Source organism: Lissotriton vulgaris, chromosome 10 (assembly GCF_964263255.1).
Source record: "Lissotriton vulgaris chromosome 10, aLisVul1.2, whole genome shotgun sequence".
Lineage (NCBI taxonomy): Eukaryota > Metazoa > Chordata > Amphibia > Caudata > Salamandridae > Lissotriton > Lissotriton vulgaris.
The window spans coordinates 748,540,911-748,565,457 of record NC_141698.1 but is presented as its reverse complement, the minus strand read 5'-3'; the positions used below and the strand labels follow the sequence as shown (position 1 = coordinate 748,565,457).

Genomic DNA, 24,547 nt, shown 5'->3' with positions numbered 1-24,547 from the left:
ATCTAATGCAAGTCTGTGGGGATAAGGCGCAAGGTGTCCAACTACTGGACTGGAAAGAGATGGTTTAGGAGAAAGTTATCATGGCACATAAATTGTTTCTAATTTCTTGCAAGCTACTCTTTAATTCAAAGCCGGATGAAAGACAGACTACAATGTACGGTCGTCCTTCGCATGGACAATGTAACAGCTGTCAGATAGATCAACAAGCTGATAAGGGGCACTCAATCCAACTGTTGGTGGAATTGGCAAAGGTACAGTAGAAATTTGGTCTCTGGCAGGAAATATCGCTGGTAGTGGAATACATGATGGGGGACGGTGAATCTGGTTGTGGATTGGTGTTTGTGGAGTAGGTCAGGCAGAAGAGGATGGAAGTTAGATTCCAATCTGTTCAGGGAGCTAGAAAGTCTTTCAGGTCCATTCTGCATATATCTATTTGCCTCCAGATGTACTGCTCATCTGCACAAGTTCTTCAGTTGGAGATCAGATACAGGGCTTTTGCCCAAGGATGCGTACCAACAAGACTTGGGGAAAAGCATAATGACCCCCCCCCCCCCCCCCCCCCCCAACTAATTGTCATGATAGCGCAGACATTGGCTGGCTCAGACTCGCAGACAAAAGGAGAGGGTTGTGTTTAACTTGCTTTCCCACTATGCTGGAACTCATGACAAGACTGCACTGTGTCATATGTTAGTTCATCATAACAAACTGGTCTTGGCAGATTGGAATCTTTCGGATGTTTACAGATGTGCCAGGACTTATGCATGTGACTTCAGTTTACATCAAAGTGTGTCAAACATCGGAGCACTGGACTTCACAGCTGTGCAGTTCACATCTTCAAGGGTTAATGATCGCATTCTCTGGAGAGAAAAAAAAATGCATCCTCCATTGTTGAATTTTCATATTTTGCTGTGCACCCCAAATTCTGTGTGGGATGATGCTCCACCAATATGTTGGGTGACTGAAGGGGTGCAAAATCCTGCCTCTCAAAAATTGTGGCTTTGTGATAGACTTTTCATATTGTTACTCGCACTACTTTAATTATATGGGTTAAGCTGGGGATGGTGAGAACAGGGGTAGACACTTCCACTTTCGGTGCACTGAGTGCCATGGCACCGAAAGCATTTTGGGCAGGGCTACATTGGAGGGCATGTTGAAGGTCGCAGATTGATCAAGGGGTTCTTCTTTTAAAGCCCTTAATTGTAAACCTGCTAGTCATGTGGCAATGTTTAATTTCTTTACTTTGAACATGCACAATAGAGCTTCCCACCCAATAACTGTTGTGTCTTTGTAATTTCCTGTACATTTGGAGCACCAAATCCGGCACTGATCTGACAAGTGAATGTGGCCTCCATCAAAGCCTCGGACTACAGTGGACATGGATCTCTGGACTACGGATGACATTGGAACGTCCAAGAGGATGTAATGTGGCTTCTGCAGGGTTTTCTTTTACAGTATTTTGTCTTCCATTTAACCCATGGACTGACACTCTACCTCAGGACGCATCAAGAAAATTAAACCCTTTTATAGTAGGTATCTGTGTTGTCATTTCATGTGGGGAATACAGGATGTTGAGAATTGCAGTTTTTTGTTGCTGTAATGCTGTGATTAATAAACAGTAAGAGAACTGAGAATTACTCATCTTCTTCTCCGTTGTCTTTAGTAAAAGCAATACAAAAGGGGTGGTGATGGACGGAGCATCTGAATCAATCAAACACTCACACCCAGTCAAAAGATCTGGGTTTAATCCATCACCGTTCTTTAGCCCACTCTGCCACACCGTTCTTATGCTCAGACGTGAGTCCCTTGCTCACTTTGCCACTGGATTCAAGCAAGCTGGGCTGAAAACGGCTGGAATGCCAGAATCCGGTCCTCGGAAGCTTGTTTCCGGTCCAGGGAAGACATGGCTTGGCAGTTCGGGCTGGACTGTTCCCATGAGGCACAGGGTCAGACTGATTTGCATATAGCCATGTCTGAAGTGGATTGGCAGAGTGGGCTAAAGAACGGTGATGGATTAAACCCAGATCTTTTGACTGGGTGTGTGTTTGATTGATTCAGATGCTCCGTCCATCACCACCCCCTTTTGTACCGCTTTTGGCCGCCATAAGTGTGGCAGGGTATGCTCAGACGCGACTCCCTTGCTCACTTTGCCACTGGGTTCACGCAAGCCGGGCTGGACTGTTCCCATGAGGCACAGGGTCAGACTGATTTGCATATAGCCATGTCTGAACTGGGGTGGCAGAGTGGGCTAAAGAACGGTGTTGGATTAAACCCAGATCTTTTGACTGGGTGTGAGTGTTTGATTGATTCAGATGCTCCGTCCATCACCACCCCCTTTTGTACCGCTTTAGTAAAAGCAAAGCACTCCTTCACAACTGGCTAGGTGAATCGGTAATTCAACTTAGGTCAGAACTACAAAAAAACAACCTACATGCATAACTATAAATACGTAGCATTACTGAAAATGGCGAGACCCATTCTATACCAATAGCATACATTGTGTGAACCCATTTTAATAAATGCATAATTTCTGCACAATATGAATGGAAATGTACAACACTTAGGAAAAAAGTTTAAGCACATGCACAACCATATGCCGCCTAGAAGCCACCCCACCCCCTAGGACCTAAACGTTTTCAAAAACATTTTTGTATTGGCCAAATTGTGCAGTCTACTAAAACTTTGTGTTTCTGCATAGTTACCATGTACTATGCTTAGACACCAATTCACAAAAGAAGCAATACATCAGTGCATCAGTACATGCAATAGCAGACCACATTCAAAAAGAAATGCCTTAGGATTTTACTCTTGGAAACTAGTTGAATATTAGAAGAGTAGGTTAGTCTAATATTACCAATAGAGGTAATTTAGATTAAAAAGATTCCTTATGTGCTTAGTTCTATGTGATATACACATCATAAATAGTAATGAACATAATTGTGTGTACTTACAAGGCCTAATGAGCTAATAAGAGATAACAGTTGTCCTGGAGTCCGCGAGTAGTCTTGTTTAGGTTTCACCATTGAAGGTGTTGTAAGGATATCCATCATATTAATTTCTAAAATGTGAGGGAAACAAATTAAATGCTACAATCAAAAGAAGTCACATATGGAATATTCTCCTTTAGTAGTTATATTAACCCCATTTTCAATGCAACAGGTGGAACTTGTGCATGCATGTATAGGTATCAGTAAAAAAAAGAAAAGAAATTGAGCCATTGAAATTAGGTAGTGTTTCTCTAAAATGAATGCCTGTAGCCAGATATAAAGACAATGTACGAATAGCACAGGGCCAGATGCCTTGATAAGCACTGCAGTTATCTGTTCATTTAAACTATTTCTCAAGCAACATTACATCAAATAGTCTTCACAGATGCTAACAGCTCCCTGACGCACTAGTAGGCTAACCCATTTCTTACTGATGACAACACTCTCAGGACTTGTTATAACTAAATAGAGTAAAATTAGCATTTTCTTCTTTGGAACACCTGAAGAAACCACAAAATGAGTTGGGGATATTATTTTCCTCTATGTACTGCCCTTCGCCAGTTGTCTTGTTGGAGAGTCACACTATATTTCTTCATCAAAATAGAAGATAATCAGAATAATTGACTGATACACAAAAAAGTAGCAGACAAGTTGCTTTGCCTCCCTTTTTCTAAACTACCTCTATTCAAAGCAGGTGAAAACGGTTGAACATTGTGGCTAAATAGCCCAGCAAGTTTTCTGAAAACGAACTGCTGATTCTTAAAAAATATTTAATGCTGGAACAGACAAGTTTCTCAGAGATCTCATGGATGTACATAATCGTGGTCCAATAGCACAATCCAAAATGTACACATCTCACACATGTCCATAATCCTGTACTATACAAAAGGTGTATATCGGAGTAAATATGCATTTTGTTCAGTAGCTAAATTCTGTGCACAAGAACATTGCATATAGCATTAACGATGCCTCTGGAGGGGCGTTGCCAAGATGGCAGCAGAGCACAGTCGCTTAGTTTCGATGCTCCGCGCCAGCCCGCAAAATATCCACAGTTTATCTTGGTCATTGAGCCTTAAATCTTTCCTTAAGTACCCACATACACGCCTAGCAGCAACGTGCACCCTTCCTTTGGCCAGCAACAGCTTCGCAGACTTGAGCTGGGTGACGGAGCTCGGAACCAGAGGGCCTGCGGACAGTGCCTGGACCTTGGTCGGAGAGAAGCTAGTCACCTGACGGAGTGCTGACCCACCAACCAAACGAGCAACACCCTGGGCTAGAGCATGGAAGTGGGCACCTGGATGCTCCTATTGGGAAGGCGGTGCGCTGAGGCTCCCTAAAAACAGTGGTGGACTGCGGCCTACGTACCATCAGCTGACGTGGGCGGCACCTGAGGAACACATTGGTACTAGTTGGCCCGGGGTCTGTGCCCTGCGTGTGGTGCCTGGAAAGAGGGCGGCAAAGCGGTAGAGAAAAGCAGGTGCTGAGTGATAGCGGTGGCTGTCACTCATCCTGGCACCGAAACCTGTGATAGAGTTAAGTGGACTGCTCGGGGGGATATCAAATCCAGCTTCATTTAAACTCGTTTCACCATTTCACATTTTATACATTGTTTGTCTTTTCTTATTTTTACGTTGTTGTCACTTTTAACCAATCCACATGATTCTCGCACAGCATGTAAGTAACTTCTCGTATTTCAATGTGCCCATCCGGACCTCTTTGGTAAATAAGATCTTAAATGCACAAAAAATGTTCAGAGCAGCAATCTTTTTATTTTATATAGAACCCAATGCATTTCGGGCTATAGTCCAGCCCTTCGTCAGGGGTAGCTGAAAAACGAATAATATTGAATAATATATTATTATAAAATAGTACCAATGTTACTACAGCCCTTTTTTTTAAAAAAACATTATCAATGCAAGCGATCTCGGGGGCCAGTGCTAGTTAGACTCTGTATGCATCAACTTTACACAAATCCACAGTCATCCTCATTACTGCTTAAACCATAAGTTTAACATTACTAACGTCACCGCAAAAGATGCTTATTATATCACTGGGGAGTTTAAATTACTGTGTGCTTATATACCTGTTTAGCACCACGCAAAGAGCTTTGCATTATACAATTGCATTCGGAGAACGCCGTTAGCTAGACGCATGAAAACCATGTTACAAACTCAATGATTGCTATCACAAGAATACTTATACTGTTTCCACTTGCTGTTCGCTTAACAAATAGCTGTAAAATATTTAATCTTCCTTGCTGGTACAATGCACATTGAATTTTTGCCCATTAACATATTACCTAACGTTAAAACACGTTCTCCTGCCTATCGTACCTGCTCATTTTCACTTCTTCTTACTGCTCGTCCTGCGAGCTGCTGCTAATTAAATCTCCCACACGTGCGAGGTCACGTATTTAAAACACATTATGCTCCACCCATCGCCTCGACTAGCTTGACGTATGCTCGATCTACATCATTAACTACGCTCCCCACAATGCACCATAAATGTTTAGAAAAAGTCACTTGTTTGAAACGTTTAAATCCATTGTCCATCTCAATCCAGGCTGTTTTATTCTGCTTTCCATATTCTTGTGATGCTACCTTCGAAGGATTGCAGCTCCGAACATAGTTCAATTCCATGTGGATTCACTAATTTTCTTCCAGCGTTCTATACGTTTCTCTTACGGGTGCAATGACCAACGGGGGGCTTTTAATTATTGAACATAAACATTGGTGGTGGTCCGCACTCCAATATTGATCTATTTTAATCCATGTTTCTTCCACCCAAAATATTTACACAAATGCGTGCGTCCCTGGGATTGTGCAAGCCCGAATACACTGAAAAGTGCACATACTCCACTCCCAGGTGCACTGCTCGGGGGGATATCAAATCCAGCTTCATTTAAACTCGTTTCACCATTTCACATTTTATACATTGTTTGTCTTTTCTTATTTTTACGTTGTTGTCACTTTTAACCAATCCACATGATTCTCGCACTGCGGATTGGTTAAAAGTGACAACAACGTAAAAATAAGAAAAGACAAACAATGTATAAAATGTGAAATGGTGAAACGAGTTTAAATGAAGCTGGATTTGATATCCCCCCGCGCAGTGCACCTGGGAGTGGAGTATGTGCATGCATGCTCCCCATATGTTTATACTTTTCAGTGTATTCGGGCTTGCACAATCCCAGGGACGCACGCATTTGTGTAAATATTTTGGTTGGAAGAAACATGGATTAAAATAGATCAATATTGGAGTGCGGACCACCACCAATGTTTATAGAGTTAAGTGGAGCATTGGTGCATATGGGAGACCCAAAATCGAGCCTGCTGAAATAATCTTCACTTCGTGGAATTCCTCGAAGGAGTTATAGGCCGTGACATGGCGAAATGTTTTGACGAATGGCTCTGCGCCCTCATTCCATAAGACAAATTCTCCTTCTTTTATGTCACTGAGAGAGCTCACCGGGCATTGGGTAACCCCACCTCCTCCTGGGGCTTCACCCACAACAGGCATCGCACGTTTCTTGAATTACCGTGAACTTGAGGAAATGAGATACAATAATTCCAAAGAACGTATAATCCCAGATCAGGGACAGTTGATCTTGTGGTTGCTCTTTTGGGGTTTCGGGGATTGGGTTTTTGGGTGGGGGTGGTGGGCTACAGGCCTCTTTGACAACCCCTTTGAGTAATTTAATATTCTGTAACTGAGTTCTACTTGTGGGGGTCTTTGTGGATTGGGGAGGGGTGGCTTGGGGTTGTCATTGGGTTATTCAGTCACGTTCGGTTAGGGGGCTGTTCTTTTTCCACCAATTGCTACTTGTAGGAAGCTGGGTTTCTGTTGTAGTAACCACCGCACTTTTTGCCAGACTACTAACGCACTTTACCTTGATTTTCCCTGGGTCCCTGCCAATCAGATTCCCAGAGCATGTGCTCTTTCCCAAAACTGTATCTTGTACCCCCAATTGGCACCTCTCTGGCCACGTCAGTCCCTTTTAAAAAGGTACCATGTGTACCAAGGGCACTGTGGCCAGAAAAGGCCTCTAAGGGCTGCAGCACTTATTGTGCTACCCTTCGAGGCCCTGTACCTTTACACATACACACTGCCATTGTAGGCTGCGTGTTTTGGTGCAGAACAAAGTGAAGAGTCGACATGGCACACTTCCCTGTTTGCCATGCCTTCAACCCACTGTCCTGGCATAGGTCTGCCACCCCTCTAGCTGGGTGCACTATACCAGTTTTGAGGGTACAGGTGCATGAGCCCTGTACCCATACAGTGTCTAGACAAATGCTTAGACATTTTAAGTGCAGTAATGCCATTAAGAGTATATGGTGCTGGGAGTTTGTTATTATGAACTCCACAGCACCATAAAGGCTTTACTGAAAACTGGGATGTTTGGTATCAAACTTCTCAGCACATTAAACCCACACTGATGCCAGTGTGTGATTTAATAAAAAATGCACTCGGAGAGCATTTTAGAGATGCCCCCTGAAAAATGAGCAGCCTCTGGTGGGTTCCCTGACTCGTACACAGCAGCCTGCCACCACGAGACCGGTTTCTGAACCTCTGGGGTGGGAGCCTTTGCTCCCTGAGCCCAGAAACAAAGCCTTTCCTGGGCAGAGGTGGCCACACCTCCCCAGGAGAGGAAGAGCCATCTGTGGCAGGGAGCTTCAAAAGCCTAGCTGCCTTTGTAAGGCGACCCCAGCCTCTCCTGCTATAAGGAGCAGGCCCCCTTCCTATCTCTCCTCCTTTTCGGCAGAAAAAATTTGCACAGCCCAGAAGGTGTGCCCACATTTGCCAAACTCCCCACACGGGGCGCACCTTAGGTGTCACTAAGGTAGGACGTCTCCTGGGGGGTTGCCTGCAGCAGTTCTCTTCTGTATGGTGTAGGAGCCGTGGCTATGCCGTCTCACGCATTGCGCAGCTAGGAGAGATCACCATCTTCATTGTATGTCTTCCCCCCCATCATGTCCCAGTTTGATTAGTCATGAGAAACTTGGTCTCCTATTTATTGATTTTATGAAAGTGGACCCTCTTTTACATTGGCTTTCAGTTTGGTCAAACCCCATGCAAGTTTAAATTTTCTGGCCATTGGCTACTGTCTAAGCCTCGATAAGGGTATTCGTATACTCGACCTCTTATATATCAAATCTACTTTATTGTACTGTCTAGGCTCTTTTTGATCTTTCCAACATCTCCAAGTTTCATAGGTTGAATGAGAAGAAATTGTTTCCTAGATAACAGAAATGCAAATAGGGAGGGCACAGACCTGAATATACTTAGTTAGGAGTCATTACTTTCTATGGACAACCCTGGGTACTGAACCCTATCTACTGAAGGTACTTTGTGCTTGTAGAGAGCTCTTATAACTCGCTTTCCCACTGAGTTATAAGTTGATAGCAAACAATATGGATTTATGCAATGTCGACTGGCATTTTGCTTTTTGCAAATAATGAATGGGAAAGATGTATATTTTGCAGTTGGCTTTTTTAAAATCTGCTGTGAAATACCGCAAGTCAATGCCTTTAATAATAAAATACAAAGTGTTTTATTGAATTTGTTTTTATTATATATAATTTTATGAATATATGTTGTTAGAAATGGGATCTTTGGTTAGCTAAGGCAGGCAGAGACCACCACTCTAGTCAGGGCAAGGGAGTCACACGCCAAAGATAACCCCTGCTTACCCCGTGGTAGCTTGGCATGAGCAGTCAGGCTTATCCCGGAGGCCATGTGTAAAGCGCACGCACACAGTAACAACATCCCAGGCACACCACAAAAGGAACTCCATACACGGTTATATCAAAAATAGCCTTTGTATTCTCATAACACATTAGAATAGTGATCACATAATCTACATTGTGCCACCTGGCACTAGGTAATTTCTACAAGGGATTATATACATCTGACGGGCCAACTGGACCATTGTCAGAACCATCACAAAGTGAACTTAGTAAAAGTAGGACATCACATAAATGTACAACCAGTAATCACTGGTAACCACTGTACTCAGCATCATCCTGTAACATAAACCACATTATGCACAGTATCACATTTAGGCGTGAATTACATTGTGCGCCAACCACACCAGCATAAACACATTATGCAATCATCTCATAAGTATAAATGCATTAGACAATAACCTCCTAAGCACAACGCACATTAGTGGTAAAACTCACAGTAGAGAATAATCTCACTAGCATAAACCACAGTATGCAAAACAACCTCATACATAAACCACAGTTACAGGCATAAAACAGGGTGCGTAAATCATAGTACATGAATCCCATTTCCTAGCACCACATATATCACATTAGAGCCTGGCACCCTACAAACCCAACAGTCCCCATGGCCAAATGGCCTTCTCAAAGGGGCTCAAATGGCCTATGTCCAAAGGTCACGGCGGCTGCCAATGCTGCGGAGCCCAAAGTGCGCCATTGCGCAGGGGCAAAGGAGAGTATCTTACTCCTATCTCATCCACAATAATATTCCCAAAGAACTGTGGCCTAAACGTAGCAGCTTACGCAAATTGCTGAGCAGCTGTGAGTCCAATACGGCCTATGCCCTCTGAACAGTTATGCAAATACGTTGCAGCTGCCCGCGCTGGTGCGGCGCAGCTGGGAATAAGCAATATTGGGGCCCTGGTACATCTGTGCCTCTTCAGCCTCACTGGGCTTCTTTACATAACTCCATGTGCCCCCAAAACATTGCAGCTGCCTTCTCGCAAGTGGGGCACCTGTAGAAAAATGGCCAAACGGAGGTTCGGGCAAGACGGGCCCTGGAAACTCCCCCGGGGCCCTAGAAACAAAGGTGCCCCTCGTTGAAGCGGCCCGCAACAGAGGGTCGCTCAGCAATTAATACAAAAGGGAAAACATCAAGCCCTTTCTTACCGGGCACTCTGCACGTGTCCTCTTCGCCCAGTCTTCGCTCCTCTAAGCACTCGGAACCGGTGCCACTTCTCCCGGGCAGCAGGGGCAGGCACCGACAATGTGCCTCGAGCCCCCTCCGCCTCAAGCTCCACAGCTTGCTCTTCCTCCTTCGACACCGGGGCTCCCAACCGCTCATGAGAGCCCTGCTAGACATTCTCGGTCTCTTGTCTCCCGGGCCGCCTTCTCCTGGACGAGGGAAGGCGGAAGTGATGTGCACTAGGCCCCGCCCACAGTCAGGTGGCGTGCCTGACTTCCTGCGACGGTGAAGCACGGGGTGGGCACCCACTTTAACTCAGATAGTGGCGTGGTGGGCATCCACTCACTAATTAAATCATAAACGCGGGGTGAGAACCCACTACTCACAGCAGCAATGCAGGGCAATCGTTACGCTGGGGATTCCCTCCTCCATAGGCAGCTTAGTGCTGCAGAGCCCTCGTGCTCCCTTTCAGGGGAAATTTAAACCCAAGCGCTCACAGGGCGCAAAAATGCAGCAAAAGCTCCTCCAAACTCATGGAGCTTGCAACAAGCAAAGAAAACGGACCCAAGCAAAAAAAAGTTCCTTTAGGGATCAAGGGGCAATGCAGGGCCCAGGGAGGTAAGCCCTCCTAGCATCCCCCCCCCCCCAGGCCCCAATAGCATGCCCGGCAGGATTCAGGAACAAGAACTGAACAACATCATGGGGTCAAATCCCCTATATTTATACCCACATTTCCTTTGTCTTTAGTGCAGGGCATGGGGGAACCAAGCTCAACTGGTTCAGAGGGTAATTGGAACACTTTGTTTTGCAAGCTCCTCTTCCCCTTTGTCAGGTTGGGGGCAAGGTGATAAGACACACCACAGGGGGCGGAGACAGCATTGTACAGGGCAGGCACCATCCTATTCAGAGTCAGGGGATTACCTCTGCCACTACTCTCAGCCCAGATGTCCTAATCAGCCCAGCGCTGACTCACCCTGCCCCTCCTGGAGCCACACACACCTCCCAGCCCCTGTCACTCACAAGCTAGACATGAAATTCACATCAGGCAGGCAGACACATAGCACACAGAAATTCTCCCATAGTCACAATAAATCTGCGCACACCATTGCACAGCATTTATCCTCACAATTTCATACATTTGACCACGCTGCTCCTCTCATACCATGAATTACCATGGACACACACTGATAAGGGAATCCCCAATGCATTCCAATGGGAGGGCAGGCCAATCTTACCAATGTAACTCAGAGAGCGCACACACTTTACACTGGGCCACAGTGCTAAAGTGCTCAGAGGCCTAAAACCACCAACACATGTCAGACCTTAAGGTAAAAAGTTTAGGGGTGAATCTGCCAAAAAGGGCCAAGTCCAACATATGTATATACTCAAATAAAGTAAAGCTAAACATGCTGCCACCTTTCAAGGAGTTACATGTACTTTGGATGCCACAAAGCATCACAAATTCTCGAAGACCTGTGAACAATCAGCACTTTGGTCTTAAGCATCTTCCTGAACAGGAGTCTGTTTGATGGTAATCTAGTTAGAATCGGCAGCGTATTCCAAAGCTTAGCTGCCCTATGGGAGAGATTTCTTGTGCCCCATCTTGCCCTTCGAATACTTGAGACCTGAATTGGCCCCCTGCTGGATAATCTTAAAACCTGCCATGGGACATGTCAGAAAAAACGGTTCCGTAGGTCCAGAGGTACTCCCACGTGTAGCGCTTTCTGCAACAGACATACAGCCTTAAATTCCATTCATTGCTGGACCAGTAGTCAGTGGCGGTCCCTAATGCAGTTGGAGATGGGATGAAATTTAGGGATGTCCAGCAGCACCCGCACTGTGGCATTCTGAAAGGACTGAAGTTTTGATAGTAGGCATTTATCAATGCCAATGAAAAGAGCATGGCAATAGTCAATTCTAGAAAGAATAAAGGCGACTAATACGGTTTTTCTCCGTTTTTGTGGAATAAAAGGGAGAATCTTAAGCAGGGTTTTTAGAAAGAAGAAACATGAGGAGGTTAGAAGATTGATCTGGTCTGAGAAATTAAGCAAGTCGAACAAAACTACCAAGTTTCTAACTTTATCAATGGGAGCAGGATGACGTCCAGCCTCTGCTGGCCACTACAGATGATTCCAGATTGTTGTTCCCTTTCCGAACTCGACCACCTTTGCTTTATCTGTATTTAATTTTAGATAATTCTGATACATTCACCCAATAATGTGCTTCTGACAGTTGTGGACCTACCACCACTTCATCTGCGCCAGAGGATATGGATATAATTATTTGTGTCATCAGCATAAAAACCCAACGAAAACCCATGTACTTGAATCAGCTTAGCCAGAGGAAGGGCGTAGATATTGAACAGAGTGGGTGACAATGCTGAGCCTTGAGGAACTCTACAATGGAGCGACAAGGCCTCAGATGTAAGATTATCCTGGCACAGCATTTGTTCCCTCAACATAAAGAAGCAGGAGAGCAGGGTTAGAGTCGTCCCTTTAATTCCTACCGACTCCAGCCTTTGCATTAGTACCAGATGGTTAACAGTATCAAATGCTGCGAAGAGGTCGAGTAGGAGGAGGACGGCCCTCTCCCCACAGACAAGCTGTTTCCGTATTTCCTCAGTAAACATGACTAAAGCGGATTATGTTGAGTGGTTTGGTGTAAAGCCATGTTGGGTGGTACCAAACAGACTGTTAGATTCTAAGTAACACACCAGCTCCTAATTAATGAATTTTTCCAAATTTTGGTTGAGAGTCGTAGGCAAGCTTTCTTCCAAGACACCTGGAAAATTGTTGTTCAGGAGCGGGCAAAAAATGTACTAACTCTATCCGTTGCCATGTGAAGTATTGAGAGAGGACAGGGATCAGACGGGGAGCCAGAATTAATGGATAATAATAGATCATTTACTCTCTTCGGGGCTAGAGAGGACAAGAGTTAGCAGTTAACAGGTAATTGTGATCCCAGAGGCCTTATCTTCCATTAGCACCTCACAGACTGTGTCTGGGGCATACCTTGATAGCTCCTTGTAGACTGTTTGCACTTAAGTCTGAAAAAGTTGGCCACTTTATGCAAAAGGTTTGATCAGGAGAGAACCGATTCTCAACCTGAAGTTTAGACAGAGAAATTAAAGATTTAAAAAGCTCTTTAGTCAAATATTTAGCTGCCTCCATTTCTGGAAGAAAAGTAATTAATTTTGGTGTTTTTGATTGCTCCTTTATATTCCACTAGGGCTAGTCTGTAGTTTAATTTGCCCTGCTCACTATAATCTAGCCTCCAGGTACGTTCTAAATTTCTGCACTTGCATTTTATTCTTTTAAGTTCTGCAGTTTACCATGGGGTTGAAGGGTGGTTCCTGCTGTGTTTAATTTATCTGGGGCCAAGAGATCGATTGCCGACCTGTCCCAGCGGTCAAAATTATCAGCAGTCTTGTTGTTGTCTTGGTCTAGTGGGGGAGGGTTTTCTAAACAGGGCTTCTTCAAAGTCGAGTTTGAAGAAGATAGCCCTGTGATTGGTCCAGGTTAGCGGCAGTACTTTTCCTAAAATTATGTTGGAGTTATTTGTGAACATTTTCACCTAATGTGCGATAGGCCTTGTGTGTGGGTCTGTAATGATCTGAGACAGTCCAAAACAGGCCATGCTATCTACCAGAAGGGAGGTATCGTATTATATAGGATTTCAAAATTAAAATTAAAATCTCCAAGTAGCGTAAAAGTGAGGAAACCAAGGCATGATTCCGTAAGCTTTGGCAGGGATTGTGTAAAAAGGTCCTTAGACCTGTGCGGCTTTGGCGCACCTGCTGAGCGCCCGCGCCAACATGGGTTTTTATGGCTCTTACGTGCAAACAACTAGCACACTGACCTTCTAATGGTAGACCCGCCCTTACTTACAGGCACCGCAGGGCAGAAAAACAAGGAGAACACAAGCAATTCAAGTAAGTAAGAACAATTAGGAGAGTAAAAACAATTATTAAGTGAAACAGAGTGTCTAAAATACAACACTTCAGTAATTCAGGTAAATGGTCGAATACACGCTGGCAGTAGTAAACCGAATAGCTCTCTTTATGCAATGAATTGTACTGTCTAGTAGGACCCCAGAGCTCACACAGCAGTAACAGGAAGTAATCTACACAGTTAGGAGACCACTAGATATTTATACTAGTTCCAGCAAGCTCAGAGTATCAAAGGGGGTACCACCGGGAAACTGGTTGCAACCTCAAGGCACTTAAAGGCATCCAGGGTTCTGAATCATGTAGTTAATAGCACGTCAATTCAGTATTCATAGTCCAAATTTTCAGATTTTCAAACTGAGGCTGCAACAATCAGGGGCTTGCTCTCCTCAGAACAGAAAAATAACTGGTTCTAGTCATGTGGTGTTGCAGTGCAGAGTTCAGAGCTGAATGTGAACTACATGTTGGATTTGGGTAACACAAATACAGGTTTACAGTGAAGGACCCAGCAGCTGGCCCAGGAAGCAAGAACAGCTTAAACTTTAATGCAGGAATACTCACTCAGTCTGGGGCTACACTGCTGTCCCCTTGAATGGGGCACTATTCTTACAGCAAAAGGCCTTCACACATACTACACATAACCACACCACTTAAGCACAAAGTAAAGGTTCGGAGAAATAAAGAACCACAGTTATGGGAGATGGAATAGATTTTAACAAGAGAGTCAGATGCATCTCTGAGGGGTACAAGTTACTAAAATAAAGTGTTAACTCATATGTCTATGTGACATGATGCATTGCAGCCCTAGTGTCACCACACCTGCATCATAACACAACAGCCATTTTGTTGTTATTTTCTGTTCCACAATGGTCAATGTCCATCTTGGAGTGGTAAATTAAAAAAAAACACATAAAAAGTAAACTAAAGCACATTTTTTGCAAAGAGGAGAAGACTGGCAGCAAATTGCAGCTGTCATGCCAAACCAAAAGGTTTGAAAGAAAATGGTGAGGCTGGGTTGACCAACAACGCCCTTAGTGGAACAGGAAGGTTACAATTAAAGAAGTAAAAAAATAAATTGAAAATAGAAACTCAAGCAAAATAGGGAAGGAAAGAAGCAGCAATATGGAAAGCACAGGACAAAGAGGGATGGGAGCTACAACACACAAGCTGCAGGGAGAAGACAGTGTACCATTGAGAGCTCAGTATGAATTTCAGTGGCAAAGTTGCAAAAGAGGAAGAAAGCAAGAGAATGCATGCACAGTGCTAAAAGTAATTCCCTGAAAGTAAGCAGTTGAAGAATACAAGTCATTCAATCACAAGAGTGGTACAGAAGCTATGCTACAGGGGAGAAGCAAATACAAGAGGAAGCAAAGTCACTGTATAAGAAACATTGGAATTAGACTGTCATGAAAGCCAACCTGTAGTAAGCAATAAACTTGTCAAACCACACTATAAATATTGGTATTGTCCACAATCTGCCCTTTTGACAACAGGCGAAGTGATCTGTAGTGGGCAAAACCTAAAATCAATACTTGTTGGCAATGATGCTCCATGATATACAACTTGAGCTAGGAAAAATACTTGATCACAAGGATGACATCCCATCATGCCATAATTGAAAACAGATTCCCTCACCTCTCTTAAGAGTAACTTTTGAGAGCCCGAAGTCTGTCAGTTTAATGTGGCCGACATTGGAAATCAGCATATTGTCTGGCTTCAGGTCCCTACATATAGGAAAAAAAAGAATTAACAATTTTAATGCTATCCACAACGATACAAATGTAACACTAATTGTGGACACTGCAGCAGTGATAATGGAACTCTTTCAGGTTCACACTACGCAAACAGAAATACAGAAAACCCACTATACTTTAAAGGTGAACGTGATCAATGTGCATTGTAGAGTAAGGGAATCTACCTTTCAAATTAATAAATCACCCTTGGACCTTTCTGAATAATGAAAACCACTCCAATATAATACAAGTACTCAAGGCCGTAGATGATATGTCCATTGCTTTGTAGGAGTAATTGGTCTCTTCTTACAAACTATTATGCCCAATTGTGTTAGAGAATATTACCCCTAGTCCCTTTAGTGCGGCACTCTGAACCCATGTCACTCCAATGACAAAGGGAAACCATTATGGACTCTGGTGTTTGGGGCATTGGGCCAACCAAATGAGGGTACCCTCCTTCACCATTTGATAGAATGTACCAACCTGAAACCTGTTGCCAGGAGCCCCAACACATGGATTTTAAGTAAATGAATTTTAGCTCATATGGATTCAGGCAGACATTTCAATCTGTGTATTTTTTCAGCCGTGTGAGGGGGCGTGACCATGAAGCGGTGGGACTTGTTGCCAAGCAACACTTCTAAATGCACAGCCCATGCCCTACAACAAACCTCCGCTCCTCCCAACACTTCCCATTCCCCCACTAAAAAAACCTAAATCCAAGCTTTTTAGGCTGCCGCCGATGTCCTGGGGAGGTTTCACACCTTGTAATAGACATCAGCTAAGCTAAATCTCCAAACAATTGGCTGGAAACCTGCTCTCTGCAAGGGTTTCCAGCTAAGTGAGAGCCCACTGTGTGATATCAGCTCCTCATCTGGTGAACGTGTGAAAGGAGCCGATATATTGTGACACAAGGTGTTCAGTATACTAATACCCACCCACAAGGATGGTAGCTCTCTTTAATGGAGGCCAAAAATGCAAACCCCTTATGTATTCCTCAATCCACTGCTTAATGTCTCCACCAAGTACAAAAGGATTGCAGTCCTTCTGAAGGAGATAAAGGTCCAGGTAATCTTATGGAAAAATTCAGTGATTCAGGAGGACCTACTGTTTACCTGCTCCAGGTCTTGGATTTTCTTCCATTTTGCCAGACTCTGCCCCCGTGTGAGCCCTCCTACACCTGGAGATGCTTAGAAGCAGTGACTCCTTGGCAGGTCCCCATACTACAAACTCTAAATAACATTTATCCACCCAATCCCATTTTCAAATCATACATGTCGAACGATACATGGATGTGAACTGGTGAGGGTCAACAGGGAAATGTGTGCATCAAGGAAGGGGCTGTGATTAAAATATGGGGTTTGGTGCCCATCAGTGAGGTTGAAATGAATATCTTGATTACAAATGTACATTGTATGTATTGGGGGCGTGGCCACGGTGGCGAACGAAATGGCCGCTCTGCCGTGAAGCTCCTCCGTGCGCGCTCCCAGCGGTAGCGAGCAAGATGTGATCCGTTACTCCTGTCGCCCCCAACCACACGGAGCCGACTACTGATGTCCACTGGAGCAGCTGGGCGAAGTTTCCACACCGCGGGAGCAACCTAGAGCTGCGTACACGGCGGAGGGGATCCGAGGCCTCCGGACCTCGGCGCCATCTTCCCTTCTGCGCTGGTGCGCCGGGCGAGTGCTGCTCGGCCCTCGGCCGCCGTGCGTCCTTTCCCCGCTGCTCCCACCGCTGGGCTCACGCGGACACCTCCCTTCCTTCGCGGCTCCTGTTTTTGTGGGGCGCTTGGCTCCCGGCACGCGACAGCGGCCTTTGGCCTAAGGGAGCGCCGGGGACGGGGCCTCGATTTCGGGCCCGTGGGGGCATTCAGGTGGTGGCTGTGGGGTTTGGCCGGGGGCTTTGGGGGTTGGGCGCGTGACACACAGCGGCCCTGCCTAACGCTAGCCTGCTTGGAGACCGCGTTTCTCCACTTTCCTCCGGTGTGGTCGCCGTGAGAGGGTTGCTCCCTGCCTAACTAAGCTGGGTGTGGTGCGGAGTCTGTGAAACTGAGGGTCCGCATTAAGATTTTTGTGCTGGCTGTTCCCGACCGTGGTTTCAGGAATTCGCACACGCGGACTGAGTCCTGCCTTCCTTCCACTGTCAACGCCGGGCCTGCCCACACTCTGGTGGCTTCGGTGGTAAGGCTGCCATCTGGTACATTGGTCCCTGCCCTCTGACTTGCTGCCCGGCACTTTCGCTACTGTTATTGCGGCTTTGGCTTCTCCACTCGGCCTTGGGGATGGGGAAAAGGGATCCTTCACAAAGGAAGCTAAGCTTCGACAACACACCCCTCCTCACCGCTGACCCCCCCACCTGGCGCGGCCTCTGGGGCTCACGGCCTACCGGACGGTGGCGAAGCTGCGTCCATGATGGCAGCCATGATGGGGGAAATGCACGCTGGCTTCAAGGCCTTGGATACTCGTTTTGCCAGCCTGGAGAAAAAACTGTCGGACATTGGTTCCACGGTGCAAGCCCATGATCGCCGCCTCGACTTAGCGGAGTCCAGAATATCACTAAAACGCTGAAACGGCTGGAACGTGTCGAGAAAATTCTTAAGGATGTGGCCATTAAGAATGAGGATTTGGAAGCGCGTAGCCGGAGAAATAACATTCGTATCCTTGGTGTGGCGGAGACAACTGCCACGGGCCGGTTTGATACTTTTGTAGAAACCCTCCTCATTGAACTGTTCGGAAAGGACACCTTCACGGCTGGCTTTGTAGTAGAACGGGCGCATAAGTCACTGGGGCCCAGGCCGCGCACGGGGCAATCGCCCGTCCCATTATTGCCATGATTATGAACTTTCGGGACCGCGACGCTGCGCTCCGAGCTGCACGTGAGATGGGTGAAGTGCAGTGGCAGGGAAGCAGGCTGTCTTTCTTTCCGGACTACACACTCATGGTACAAGAGGCACGACGGAAATACACTAGTGTAAAAGCCGCCCTCCGCAATCTTGGATTGAAGTACAGCATGCTCTATCCGGCACGGCTGAAAGTAGAGGTTAACGGCCGATTCCGCATCTTTGACTCTCCGGCAGAGGCCCAAGATTTCTGTCATGGCTACAAAAAGCAACCGGGCTCAGCTCCCGGCTCTAGGCCTCACTCTCCTCCTCAATCTGACACGCAGGCCAGTGCTGACTTGTTCGCTGAGACTGGCCCAGGCTGATTATCCAATGGTACTCTATGCAGGGATCCTTATATATAGTGGATGACGGTTCGGCTCTGTTGGGTTTAATTACATGCCAGTATCTCGTATGACACTCTGCTGGGCCGCCCGCATGGGGTGGCGTTGCTTCCCCCTATGGCGAATGCCTGTTTGTTCCGATTTTATGGGGGTTTGTTATCTTTCAGTTTGCAGATACGTTCTACTATTATGTATATTTTGCTATTTGTGTTCTGCACAGCTGTTCAGAGCTTGTTTGGGTTCTGCCTCTCCAGGGGTGTTGGGAGGCTGGGTGGTGGGTGGTGGATGGGATGTGTGTTTTTATTTTTTTGGGATTGCGAGACTAATGGTATTGGCTTGTCTGTTGACCGCTCACTGATTGCTGTCACTGATTTAACTATATGGCCAGGATAGGTCTGCAGTCTGGTCCTTCCAGGCTAAAATTGATGTCATGGAATGTTCGTGGCTTGAACACCACTCGTAAACGTAAGCAGGTTCTGCAATATGCTGACCGCCATAAGGTGGATATCCTCTTCCTGCAAGAGACCCACCTGGTACAGGCAGACACCGCTTCACTGGCTAGGGGTTGGGGTACCCATAGAGTGTTTTCAACTTATAGTAGGTATGCACGGGGGGTTGCAATTCTTGCCCACAAACGAATACCCTTTGTATTTACAGACAGTAAGGTGGATGGGGAAGGTAGATATGCGATACTTTCTGGTGTGTTGTATGGTTACAAGATTGCCTTGGTGGGGGTCTATGGACCTAATACTGACTCCCCGGCCTGTTTCCACGACCTGCATATAACACGGCTCCACTCAAACATAGAGCAGCTGGCGTTGGGGGGAGACTTCAACCTCTTGATGGACCCTGGCAGAGATAGCACTTCTTCCGCCCCAGATCGCAAGCCACTTGCCCGCGCGGCGGTAGCGGCTATTTGCTCACACTTCTCGCTGCTAGACATAGAGGCCAGACTACACGCTCATGCCCCAGCTTTTACAAACCACTCCAGCTTCCACAACACCAGCACCAGACTTGATTATTGGCTACTCTCTCCGGGCTTGGCGGGATGGGTGGTTGATCTTTGCACACTTCCGCGCACTCTTTCTGACCACTCTCCAGTGGTGTTCACTCTGGCGGTTCCGAGGATGGGCGGGTATGAACGGCAATGGCGTTTCCCAGGAAGAGCCCTAGCAGACCCGGTCTTTACTGAGGAGATCCGTAATGCCATTGAGGATTATTTTGACATCAACACTGGCTCTGTGACCATTTGGGCCACGTTGTGGGAGGGGTTCAAGGCCACCATTAGGGGAATCTGCATCACCAAGCATGTGGGGGCATTACGTGAGATTCGCGCTACTCTGAGCTGAGTAGAAGCGGAGCTATTGACGGTAGAAAGCGAGATTCTCACTGAACCCTCACCGAGACGTGAAGCTAAGCGTCTCGAGCTGCTTCTAGAGTTCAGGGAAACCGCGGACAGAGAGTTGCGGTTTCTGGGCAAATACCACTCGGCACGCCGATACGGTGAGGGGGATCGGCCGGGCAAATTATTGGCTCAGCTGCTCCGCCCACCGCGACAAGCTGCATACATCACTGACATAATTGACGCACAAGACTCGCACCATTTCTCCACTCCGATATTTGTGATACTTTTTTGGCTTACTACCGCCACCTATACACATCTGCCCTTCCGGGGGATCGCCGGGACCCGGGGTCGTATATTAATGAAATTGCCATGGTATACTTGGAAAAATACATGCGGGACTTTCTGGCCCATCCCATCACACCGGACTCTATAATTGAAGCCATTGACTCCTTGAGGGGCTCCTCAGCGCCTGGTCTTGATGGCTTCACGGCCGACTTTTACAAAGAATACAAGGAGGAATTGGTACCCAGACTTGTCGAGGTGTTTGCGGAGGCTCTGGAGTCAGGTGTTCTCCCCCCAACGCTCCGAGAGGCGGTCATGGTCTTGCTGCCCAAACCGGGTCGTGACCCCTCGATGTGTAGCTCCTATCGTCCGCTGTCGCTCCTTAATCTCGATTATAAGATTTTGGCCAAAGTCCTGGCGATGCGGCTAGCGCTGCTGGTCGATACCATTGTTTCGCCGGCCCAGTCCGGCTTTGTCCCACACAGGTCTACCTCCCTGAATCTCCGTACACTTTTTTCGGTCCTACACAGGATCGACCCCTCCACTCCGGCGGCCGCGGTGTTCTTAGACGCCGAAAAAGCATTCGACACTCTGGAGTGGCCCTTTTTTTTTTTAGAAGTGATGCGGAGGATGGGCATGCCCGCAATGTTTGTAGCCACGGTGGAGCTGCTGTATACGGCACCCACGGCTCGCATTCGCTTAAATGGTACCATTACTGAAAATGTCACACTCTCCAGAGGCACCCGGCAGGGGTGCCCCCTATCCCCACTCCTTTTCATCCTTGCTATGGACCCTCTAGTGAGACACTTTCAGGAGAAACATCTCCAAAGGGGGCTCCAATTCCGCACCGGCCCTCTCTTAGTCTCGCTTTATGCGGACGATATGGTCCTGTATGTCCGTACCCCCGAGGCCAACCTGCAACCCTTGTTGTCGGAAATCGCTAGATTTACCGAATACTCGGGCCTCAAAAAAAAAAATGAGAAAAAAAATGTACATTGTATTCCCGGAGGGCTGTCATATGGAAGGAGAGATAGGGAATTGCATATTCGAAAAGAGGTGATGTTGTATGGAACATTAAATTTTAATCTGCAGACATTCGCTATTTTCGCAGACAACTGTTGAGTCTCTACGCTTTCATGCATGTTTTATTTGCACTGTTATTGTGAGAATGACATGCATTTTCTTTAACTTCTTGCCATAATATTATGTAATGACACATTTATAAAAATGCTTAGGAAACACAAATTAGCAAAGTTTCCCTTTCAGATTCTTGATGGGTCATGTTCTAAGACCAAACGTAGGTCCTTAAAAGCTCTGGTGTGCCTCAAATTGTAACATTCCGACTAGCTACAGTGAGTCACCAAACCCCTGCAGAGGCACACTCATGTAAACACCGTGCAACTATCCATCGTCACACTAGGCTGTCTGCCAAGCAACATAAAAAGGGGATAGGTACACAACACTACATTAGTAGTTTTGTTGTTAGAAGGCTCAATTAAAAAAAATCTTCATTTATGCCAACAAGATTTCTACTAAACACCGGTTGTATTCTTTATGTCTGGTCCAGGTGGGCTGTAAAACTTCACTATCTGTTTTTTAACTCTTTCACCATCATAGGTTTATAGTTCAAAATAATGTGATTCAGAGAATCAATTTAAATAGTCGATGAATTCTGCATCTGCTCCTCTTAGAGAGTGGCACTGGACCACGAGTGAGCTAGTTACAGACATGAATATGTCTGTAACTGTACTAAGGCTATGAACCTGCACTGAACACGTTATTCTACCAGATACACAGAGTACAGTTTTAATAGAGCAGAAACAGATACATGAAATGTGGCCACAAATTGGTTAACAGAACACCAATTCAGTAAAAGTTCATGTTCTAACCTACTGCCACAGCTGTTCACTAAATTACTCTCAGTGGTTGGAGAGTCTACATCTAATTTAATTTGCATTGAGAGTGTCACAGACAAGAAAAGAAAGAAAAGAAAAGAAACTTAAACAAAGATAATTTTAAAAAATCATGTACACAGAGGGCCACAGATTTAAGAAATAAACACTGTGGTAGGAGGGAGCAGATGCACACTGTTGACAAGCATAGGTAATCTCCAAACCAGTATCCTTGACAGATGCTGAAGTTACACTTCCTTAGCACAGTCCTTCTTTAAACGCACCTGTGGATTATATTGTGCCTATGAAGATAATCCAGAGCCAGAGCCACTTCAGAGGAGAATTTAACTGCCATTTCTTCATCAAAATATCCATAAATATGCAAGAGGGATTTAACATCTCCACCGATGAGGTACTCCATAATCTGCCAAAAGAAAAACATTTCTAATACATTCAATATCAACACTGTGTAAACGCAACTAAAAGAAGCCATTAAAAGGATAAGATTATTTGCCTAGTAGTACCTTCTACCAACTGGTATAAGTCAATTCAGCTATTTTCAGGTTCCAATGCTTGGCAACCAAATATTAAGGGCAGAACTAAAACAGTGCCTTCAGAATAAACTGCAAGCCTGTGACTGCACAACACTTACTCAACACGTCATTGCAGGTCCCTTCACCTCACCATAAGTGGTGACTTGCGTCACCTGGGTGGAGCAACATGATTGTCCTAGCCAAGCTGGGGTTGGATAGTGGGCGTTAACAAAGGGCAGACTAAAACATTAGCATTTTTACTCATGCTTGGTCGCTTTCCTTTCCCAAATAGGAATACCTTACTAACCAGAGAACATTGCTGAGTAACATTTGCTGAGTAACATTTGCTGAGTAACAACAATTTATACAGGAAAAGTGAACAGGTTTACTCCCAGACATATTGACTAGGTGCCTGAATTGGAAAGAGAACTATCATGAAATGTACTCCCTGATGGCCACATTAAAACTCTCAAATATCAAACATTCCGAAAAAATTAAGCTCTCCACCCCATCATTTATTTACATGAAACACAGGACTAAGGGTTCCCAACTTAGACTAATCTCACATTTTCTGGCACTCATGCTTTGTCCAACTGTACTGTACATTTGCCCAACCCCAAATTATACTTAAATGTTCCCACGGCTCATACTCCTGCCTGAAGTGTCCATCTCATCTAGTAAGTAACACATACGAGGCCTACAATTACACAAAATACTCTCGTGTAATGACATACATTACTTCAGGAAAACTGCCTTTGAATGAGTCAACAAAAATTGCTCAGTATTTATATTGATCGCCTTTTTCAAAACCATTAGATCGTCAAGTTCCGTCAACTAAACTTTGTCTTTACAGATTACATCATCTTAATTAAATTGCAGACAACACACAATGTTATAATGCATAAATATTTCCTTATTACACATGGGTCAAATATAGTTGTATTTTTGGTCTGTATTCCAATAAGGATGACACGAAAGATTGGAATTTCTCCAATCAAAAGAAATTAAATAGTCTGGTGCAAGAATACTGAGTCAGACAAACGAGGAAAGAACCAGCGAATGATACTAAAAAACATTTTGGATTTCTGTTATGGCTGGAAATCCAAAGCTGTGAGCACGATTGTATAGAAAGGGAACAGTTGGACATATTTAAGCTATGTCTTCACAGGAGCAAGTAAAACAACCTTGGAAGGGTCATTGGCTAGGCTGCTATGATTACACATTGCACTAGAAAAAACACACAAGTTAAGTTTTCTTAATTCATGGCAGAAAAAGTACCATGCAAAATGGATTGTCTTTTGTTTCCCTTCAGCAAATTTGCTTTTACGATTCTCAGGATAAAGTTCAGGAACCAGTGCCGTGGTAGAAAAAGGCAATCTAGGGCAGAGCCTTTGAAGTTACATTGCATGTTCAGCCAACATTGATAAACCGGAAAAATATTTTGTCCTATTGAGGAATAACTGAAAGTACACCATGGTTTCAGTTCAGTACCTAAGAGGACGGACACATGGCACAATCCTCTCTGTTCTTGGAGGAAATACATTTTTGATAGCAAAATTCAGCACCTCTGTACACAATGATGGATTGTTTGTTCTGTTGTGGAACGTAGCACATACGAGGCCAAATGAATAAATGATTAAGGCAAGCAGAGAATTAAAGAGCTTTAACAAAACTAATGAGATTTTTACCCTTGGTCTGAAGCTT

The 24,547-nt window shown here is 45.3% G+C and overlaps 1 protein-coding gene across 1 annotated transcript in view; it reads right to left on the bottom strand.

Annotated features, from left to right (window-relative positions):
* Positions 1–24,547, bottom strand: part of MASTL (microtubule associated serine/threonine kinase like) — a 276,260-nt gene that overhangs the window by 158,925 nt on the left and 92,788 nt on the right. The window contains exons 3-5 of the mRNA XM_086941611.1: positions 22,595–22,734; positions 15,475–15,563; positions 2,949–3,055 (exon numbers count right to left, since the gene is read on the bottom strand). Coding sequence (XP_086797737.1) covers positions 2,949–3,055; positions 15,475–15,563; positions 22,595–22,734 — 336 coding nt within the window. The remainder of the gene's footprint in view (positions 1–2,948; positions 3,056–15,474; positions 15,564–22,594; positions 22,735–24,547) is intronic.